This window comes from Solanum stenotomum, chromosome 3, assembly GCF_019186545.1.
Source record: "Solanum stenotomum isolate F172 chromosome 3, ASM1918654v1, whole genome shotgun sequence".
NCBI classification, from domain to species: Eukaryota; Viridiplantae; Streptophyta; class Magnoliopsida; order Solanales; family Solanaceae; genus Solanum; species Solanum stenotomum.
This window is the reverse complement of record NC_064284.1, coordinates 26238259-26247115: the sequence shown is the minus strand read 5'-3', so window position 1 is coordinate 26247115 and position 8857 is coordinate 26238259. Positions and strand designations below refer to the sequence as shown.

Sequence of the window (8857 nt, the reverse complement as noted above, 5' to 3'; positions counted from 1 at the left end):
TTTAGAGGTTTACTTGCTGAGTACTGTGTGGTTTGGTACTCACCCCTTGCTTCTACAAATTTTTGTAGGTTACGAGCCTGGATTTTTGTGGTACTTGTTATTCTCTTCTTTTCCGAGGCCTCTGGGAGATTTGTGAGGTAGTTGGTTGTCTTCTCAACGATCCTTCTTACTCTTATTTATGATCTTGTTCTACTCTAGAAATAATGTCATATGAGACTTGTATTTTTCTTTTGATTCAATTGTAATACTTTAGAGGCTTGTACACGTGACAACCAGATTTTGGGGGTATATTTGAGTTTATTATAAAAATTTCTGCATTTTATTGTAATGGTTGAGTTTTAGGCTGACTTGTCTTGGTGGGTTAAGACGAGTGCCATCACGTCCATTTTTGGGTCGTGACAGTTTTGGCCTGAAGTTGATAGTGGAAAAGCTCTAATTGAGTATTGGGATCTTGAGTTTGGACTAGGATTGATAGTTTGATTATTATCTGGGTAAATTAGGCCTTGTTTATTGATTCATGCATTATTTAACTGTTTTAGATCAAGAACAAGTGAAAAGAATCCGGAAAGGGAAGACTCAAGTGTTTTAGGAGGATTCAAGTTTGGTTTTGAGGTAGGTGATGAATTGATTTTCTATTTGTGTGATATATGCTGGTTAATTGCTTCATTGTATGCATGCATGTATGTGAATAAGAAAATGTAAATCAAATCTGATGAAAATGAGTATGTATGAACAATTACATGCCACGACTCCTTTATTTGATTGTATGACTATGAGCATTGTTCATTATGGGTATGATTGTGATTGTGGTTGTGCTGATTGGATCGGGTGTCACGTTCCGACACATATATTGGATCGGGTGTCACGTTTCGACACATATATTGGATCGGGTGTCACGTTTCGACACACATATTGGATCGGATGTCACGTTTCGACACATGTACATTGGATCGGGTGTCACGTTCCGAAACACTAACAGTTTGGGTGTGGGTTCCATGAAAGGACCACTTGTGATTATTACATTCATGTCTACCTGTCATTGATATTGGAAAGTTGTATGTTGCTTCTGAAATGCTAATTGAACTATATATTCTGTATATGTGTGTTTATTGTGTTGTAATTACCTGTCTGTATTTCGTTTACTGGAGTAGCAACGTGATCCTACCAGTACACTGTGGTTATGTACTGATACTGCACTTGCTCGTTCTTTGGTGAGTATAGGGCATCTTCAGGCGGCTACTGATAGACCTCAGCCAGGGGATCATTGATCGAAGACCGAATTTAAGGGTGAGCCAGTTCTTCCAGGTTGCCATGGATCCTTCAATTGTTTAATCCGTTCTTTTCGGACTCAGACTGCTTAGTTAGACTTTTACTTATGTTAGATTCGGGGTTGCACCATTTTTTCTTAGACGTGTCGTTTAGTAGAGTTTTGGTACATTGACTTTCAGGTTCTAGGGGTGAATTTCCGCAATAGTTATGTTTAGTTGCTTATTTAAGCTTTTCAGAGTTTATGGGAACTCCATGTTATTTAGTCATTTAAACCCGCTTCCGTATCTTTAAATGCTTAGTTTTTCGTTACGTTGCTTAGTTGGGTTGTAGTAGTGGTTCTCCCACCGAAGGGTTAGTGTGAGTGTCAATCACGACGGTCTGGGTCGTGACAATATTTGCTGTTATAAGAACTGTTCCTTGTCCAACAGACTTGAAGCCTCTTCCTCTGGAGTGGAAGTTATTGTTTCCTCTTCTTTGAGAGTAGTTTCCTTTTTCCCTGTCCCTTTGGACAGTGAATGCCATGTTATGATTTTGTTGTAACACTTCTTCTTTATCCTCCCTCATATCAAAACCCTAAGAGCATTAATAAATTGATTAAGAGTGAGATATGAGGTCTTATCTAGCATGTCAGTCCTGAAGGTCTTGTACTTGAGACCTAAACTTCTAGCAAAATTAATAACTTTGTTATCTTCATTCACGGGCTTGTGAATGGTTGCAAGACCATCACATATGCCTTAGATTTCCTTAATATATTCATCAATCTTTTTGGTTCCTATCTTAACACTTTGCAGTTGTTGTTTGAGTTGGAACTCCTTATCTTTCGTTGCTTGAAGATAAGATTTTTCCAAGCATTCTCACATCTCCTTGGCAGTTGAGCAGCCTACAATCTGGTATATGCTTTCTTTTATCAAGGTGCCTGAGATCCAACTTCTTAGTAACACATCATTCTCCTCCTAATCATCAATATTGTTGTTGTCTTCTGCATCCTTCTTAATTGCTATAGCTTTCTCAATAATTTGTCCAGTGGAACGAGTACTTTTAGTTGGTTAATTCTCTGTGATGAGGTAGGTTAATCTCATCACTTGAATCAAGTGAAACATTTGTGTTCTCCATATAAGATAATTTGATGGCTTGAGTTTAAAGAACAAGACACAGTAAGATGGTGAAGTGAGGAGGTTGATAAGGTGTTGATAGAAGAGGTCATTGCAATTTGATATTGTGGTTATTCTGATTTTTGGAACTAATACATTAAAGAGCGGAAAAGTTTTAATGCTCTGATACTATGTAGAATTCTCATGTAAAGTATCGAGAAATCAAGAATTGTATTGATAATTAAAATTGTTGAGTACATGCTCCTTATAAAGGAGAAGAGTCTTATACTAGCTACACTAGGAGTCCTACTACAATACAAATATATTATTTACATGAGTAGTATTACTACTATAATTAAAACACTTTATCCTAGTCGACTTTAGCCCCATACACGATACACCAGCTTAGTCGTACATAAGTTAGGATTTAATAGTCTAGTCCTAGTGTGACTCTAATTCTACAGTAATAAACACGTCAGTCAACCTTCTTGGACCGGTTCCTTTGACATGTTCTAATTATCAGCTTCCTTCATCTTCAACCTATTCCACCAACATTCCCTATTATTGTTCGATTCTATGAGATATACTCCGAGACAATTAAAATTATTTCTTGCCTTCTCATTTTTTATTACATAATTTCTCTTATTTTAATTTAAAAAATTATGGTCATTGACCATTTTGATTAAATTAAAGGAGGAGTTATTATGATATAAACAACTTACAACTCTCTGAAGCATGCACTAAACGGCTAAAGTGAAAATGTAAAGTATTTCGAGAAGTGAAACTTTTTATTTTGTTACCATATTAGTTGTGTAATTCTTTTTTTTGTATAGACATAATAAAGTTCTTGATGTGGAACGTTAGTGCAACATATGGTGTGAAAATTTACTCGAAAATATTGAGAGATGTCGGAGCAGTTAGTCAATTATGAAGTCTCAGTGCGCTTTGATCTTATTCTTTTTTGTTAAGGACAGAAATTTAGATAAATACGAAATTAAGGATTCATTTGGTAGAGTAGATAAAAATAATGCTAAAGAGAGCGTATTAGTAATGTTTGCATTAACAATGCATGTATTAGTTATGCTTGCATTAATTATACATAGATTATTTTTATGCATTGTTTGGTTTGATGCATTAAAAATAGCATGTATGGCATAAAAAAAGTTATTTACAAAGACACCCTCCACTATTATGGTGGAAAAGATGTAAAAAAGGATTTTGAGGGACAATTGAGTCTTTTACCGTGTTAATGCATGCATTAAAATCATTGCATTGCTAATACCTAGAAATCTATGGTATTAGCAATGCACACCTTAATACACAATAGAGTGCATAACAAATGCGAACATTAGTTATGCATTAATTGGAAAAGAGCACCAAACAAGGTACTAGTAATACACAAGGCTAATGCATGCATGTATTGTTTTTTCTAATACACTCTACCAAACGGCCCCTAAGTGTCTAGTACAGTACTGGTTTGGACATTACCCAAGACTGAATGTTGGGCCATAGTGTGGCCAATAGTAACAATATTACAAACAAAAATGCTCCTCACAAAAAAAGTTGTTTATGTGATCTCAATTACTTTCAAAAATTAATAATAAAACTACAAGATATTGTTGTTTATGAAGAATAATTTGGATGTGCAAAATTTGAACTTCATTTCCTTCTACAAGCCTAATTGACCTCAACTTCAAAACATGATTACTTGTTGACATTTTGAATACCAAAATTTCAGAAATCTGGGCTGTTCATTCCATTCTACCTACTCTCATATATTTTGTTTAATATCTAAATGATTGTAGCGTAAAATGAGCAAAACAATAGCAAGTAGCACCAGTGGTCTAGTGGTAGAATAGTACCCTGCCACGGTACAGACCCGGGTTCGATTCCCGGCTGGTGCATTCCATTCCTGGGTTAGCTGTGAAGAATCTGTGCTCAATGCGGTGATTTGGGTCTCTGCACTCATCTGATTAAACATGGTGATAGTTGCACATCTGAGCTTCCCTTTTTTCCTTTTAGATTTTAGGGGATCAACTTTGTTTTCCTTGTCTTGTCATAAAAACAAAATCAGTGAAACAAATAATTACTCAGGTTGCTTGTGGTGATGCAATCTTCATGAATTAGAACAACTAAAGGTGGTATTGGATGCCAGAGTATATATCATATTTCAAAGGTCTCAAGAACCTTAAGCAGAAGGCGTTGAACTGATCTTAATAAATAAGGCATCTAAACTAAGAAATGTGCAAAGAGCTATCTTTTATTAGGAATGTACAACTTTATAACTACAAATTAAAAGAGCAGAATCAAACCTTAAACTCATGAATTTGTTTCACAGTGCATATTAACCTCATGTCACCAAGCATGAGAAGGACTAACCCTATGCCTGTCATCATCGGTCAATGCAGGTTGAAGCTTATAACCTTTTCTTTCCGGTATGCTTGCTCCAAGAACAACTTCCTTAATGAATTGAGTTCTCCAACGACATCACTGATCTGCTTTCTTTCTTTTGGAGATTCAACGGAGCAGGAAACTCCGATTTGAATCACCTTAACTAAGAATGACAGAAATATGTCGCCAGCACTGCTTGTATTGTCATCAACTTTGTATTTCATTCCAAGTTCATCTCTTTCCTGGAGAAGAATGGGATCTGCAATATGCATCACTCTATCTGGCAAAGCAGCATTGGCATAGTTATGAAGGTTTAAATTGTCTTTGAACATTTCATCAGTTGGTTTCCTCCCGGTAAACATTTCCAAGAGCAGAATGCCAAAGCTGTATACATCTCCATAGATTGAGGCGTCGCTTCCCATACCTAATTCTGTCAACAAGAAATACTACAGAATTAGAGATATTCTTATCAAAAGACATATATATGACAGCCAGCAGAAACCTTGATTTATTAGTACCTGGAGGTGTATAACCAATAGTTCCCCCTACACCTGTAGAGCTTTTTGAATTTGCTGATGAGTTCGGAATTGCTGGTGGAACAAATCTTGCCAAACCAAAATCACCAACATGTGCAGTCATGTTCTCATCGAGAAGAATATTGCTTGGCTTCAGATCACGGTGAATTATTGGGGTTTGGCAATCATTATGGAGATAATCCAGAGCACAGGCAACATCAATGGCAATGTTTAATCTTTGAATAAAACCGAGCTTCTTGTGCTCTTCCTGTGACTCAGATTTCTCCTGAGTAGTGAAATGTAACCAGTCCTGTAGACTTCCCTTATCCATGTATTCATAAACTATGGCCTTGAACTCATTACCTTCATAATCAATACCTGAGCATGCACTTAGAACCTTTACAAGATTACGATGTCTAATGTTCTTTAGAACCTCACATTCAGCTAAAAAACTCCTGGAAGCTGCATGGTGTGAAAGGTCCAGTACCTTAACAGCAAAAAACTTACCATCGTGTTCAGAAATTCCTTTATATACAGACCCAAAAGCACCCACTCCAAGCAAATTTGATGCAGAAAATCTATCAGTTTCCCTAAGTAGACACTGATAAGATACTCTTAAGGTTGAGCTTTCAGGTATATCTGTAGGTGTTGGTTTTCTCGATCTACTAAACTGTCGTATGCCAAGAAAACAAACTATGAATGTCAATCCTATAAGCCCACTAACTACAGGAATTACTATTTTCAAGGGAAAACCTGATTTCCTTTCTTTCTTTACCTCTACAATGCACGCCGGAAGGTCCAACTCTGGTACACCCCCACAGAGATTTCTATTTCCTATGATGGAAACCACAGTAGCATTACTAAAGATGCCTCCTGTTGGGACAGCACCTTCCAAAGTATTGCTAGACAGATTTAAAATCTGCAGAAATTTAAAGTCCTTCAAGAATCCCGGGATTCCACCTGACAGATTGTTGTGAGAAAGGACTAAAAGTTCCAGGCCTCGCAAACTATTCATGGTTGAAGGAATACTACCCTGAAAGTTGTTGTTGTTTAAGTCTAGTGCTTCAAGTTTCACACAAGTACCTATACTGGTAGGAATCTGGCCCTGCAACTTGTTATCAGACAGGTTTAAGTAGCCTAGATTTCTCAACTTCCCAATTTCCATCGGAAGGAAACCAGTTAATTGGTTCTGAGATAGGTCCACGCCCTCCGACAAGGATGAGAGTTCAAGAATTTCTGATGGTATGAACCCACTAAGGTTATTTGAACCAAGATCCAACAGTTCCAAATTGTGGCATTTGCCTAAACTGGAAGGAATTCTCCCCTGGAGATTGTTTTCTCTTAAACTGAGTTTGGTTAAAGAAGCTAAATTTCCCAATGAGATTGGAATTTTGCCAGAGAACTGATTTCCAAGTAAAGCCAGCTCTTGCAAATATATCAGATCACCAATTTCAGAAGGAATTTCACCGTGAAATCTGTTGTAAGCTACAAAGAAAGCCTGAAGCTTCTTGAGATTGGATATCCCTCTTGGGATTTCTCCAGAAATCTGATTATAAGACAACGAAAGCTCTATAATCTCAGTCGAAAGATTACTAACAGATGCAGGTAAGAAGACTCCACCAAAATTATTTGTATTGAGCTCCAAAAGCTCCAAGCTGGTGGCATTCACCAATGTGGTGAGAAAGGTAAGGTCATCATCCTCCCCCTTCCCAAGATAATTGAAAGCAACTAAAAATCTCCGCATTTTCAGCAAATTTCCAAGGGGTGGTACTTTTCCTGTGAGTCCATTTCTACTAGCAATAAGAGACTGAAGATTCGTAGCATTTGACAATGTTACCGGAATATTTCCAGTTACATTGTTTCTATAAATGCTAAGGAACTCTAAATTAGGAAGAGTAATACCAAGCAATGGAGGCAATTTTCCTTCTAAATGGTTTGTTCCAACATCTATGGCCACGATAGAGGAAAGATTGAAAAGACAAGGAGGCAGGGTACCACTCAAGTTGTTCTCATTCACTACAAAGTACTTTAAGTTGAGCAATTGACATAATTCATCAGGTATTTTCCCTAACAAATTATTCTTGCTTGCGGAAAAGGTATCAAGTAAAGAAAGATTACCAAATGAAGGTGGAATTCCTCCTGTAAAATAGTTAGAAACAAGAGAAAGTTGTTTGAGTTTCAACAATGTGCCTAATTCTGCTGGAATTTTTCCTACCATCATATTATACGAAAGAACAACAGAAACAAGATTGAAGCATCCTGAAATGTTTGATGGAATATGACCAGTGAACGAGTTATTATCAAGGCGTAAAAACTTTAACTTATGTAAGTAGCCAATCTCTGATGGAATTTCACCTGAAAAACTATTATTTTGGAGCTTAAGGACATAAAGAAAGCTCAGATTACCAATGCTTGGTGACAGAGAACCCCTCAATTTCAGAGAAGTAAGATTTAAAACTGTAACTCGGGGATGACGTCGACCACATGAAACCCCAGGCCAGTCACAAAAATGTATAGTTTCATTCCAGGAGTCCATGATCTTGAAAGGGTCATCAATGATCATATTCTTGAATGCTAGTAGTGACATTCTGTCTGTTTCATTCCCTCCCAACTGAACTTTTAATGAGCAAAGAACATAGGGTAGTAGCAAAGAGAAAAAAGTCAGTAAAGATAGTACAACAGTATACTTCTTCATAGCATAAAAGTGAGAATTCTGTGTATGAGTTGGGAGAATCATTTAAGAAAGTAAGAAGGTTGGTAGCAAAAGACACTGGTCTAATACTATTAAATTTATTCTCCAATTTTAATTGTTTGTATGATTTTTCATGATATTGACAAGTTGGGTATTTTAAGGTAGACTAGAAAATATAGAAAGGGACATAAAGATTCACCTGTACAATAAAATTGGACACAAATTTAGACCAGTAGGCTGACTTATGACTTTCTGGTAAATTATTGGATTTTAAAGTTTGTTTTTTTCTCTAACCTCTGCCAGACTGTTCTCATAAAATTCCCTATTGCATACTATTATTGTCTCATTCTTTGACGTTAAAGTGAAAAATGTATAGTATTTCAAGAAGTGATTTTTTTTTTATTTTTTGAGGGACATTAATTGTTAAGTCTTCTTTTTGTCTACGTAGTAAAGTTATTCTTATTAAGTTGGTAAGATGTGTAATATTAGTCCAATGTTCGTAGCAACATGTAGAAAATCTTGTAGTGTAATATATTGAGAGATGTCGAAACAATTGATCAATTATGAAGGCAGCTCATTGCGGTTTGTTCTTGTACATGACTCGAAGAGTTTGCATAATTTGTGGCCAATCAACTCCTCTAGTGCTTAATATTGAATTGTCCTCTTCAGGTAAGCTTCCTGGAAATTAGGTTTCCAGATTTTATTATTATTTTTTTGCAAAAGGGTTAGGTTAAATTAAAAGTTTGGTAACGAAGACCCAATTAGGACAAATAAGGAAAATGAGAAAAAGGGACTGGGAATTCAATGGAGATGCTCAAAATGGATTCTATGAGATTAAAGTTTGGTCAAACTTTTTCTATTTAAATAAAATTTATCCCAAAGTTTGGCGAAATAAAAAC

General features: G+C 36.3%; 2 protein-coding genes and 1 non-coding gene across 4 annotated transcripts in view; 1 reads left to right on the top strand and 2 right to left on the bottom strand.

Moving 5' to 3' along the window:
• Positions 1–8857, bottom strand: part of LOC125859487 (protein yippee-like) — a 164658-nt gene that overhangs the window by 32976 nt on the left and 122825 nt on the right. The window lies entirely within an intron of this gene.
• Positions 4194–4264, top strand: TRNAG-GCC (transfer RNA glycine (anticodon GCC)). The gene has a single exon. It is a non-coding gene; the product is annotated as a tRNA-Gly (tRNA).
• On the bottom strand, positions 4568–8191 carry LOC125859436 (probable LRR receptor-like serine/threonine-protein kinase At3g47570). Of its 2 annotated transcripts, XM_049539188.1 has the most exons (3): positions 7622–8191; positions 5270–7525; positions 4568–5181 (listed from the first exon to the last, which is right to left on the bottom strand). In XM_049539188.1, exons 1-3 carry the CDS (start codon positions 8001–8003, stop codon positions 4760–4762), a joined length of 3060 nt encoding a protein of 1019 aa, XP_049395145.1. In that variant the 5' UTR covers positions 8004–8191; the 3' UTR covers positions 4568–4759. The 2 variants fall into 2 exon arrangements, with proteins under 2 accessions (XP_049395145.1, XP_049395144.1); XM_049539187.1 differs by having other exon boundaries at positions 5270–8191.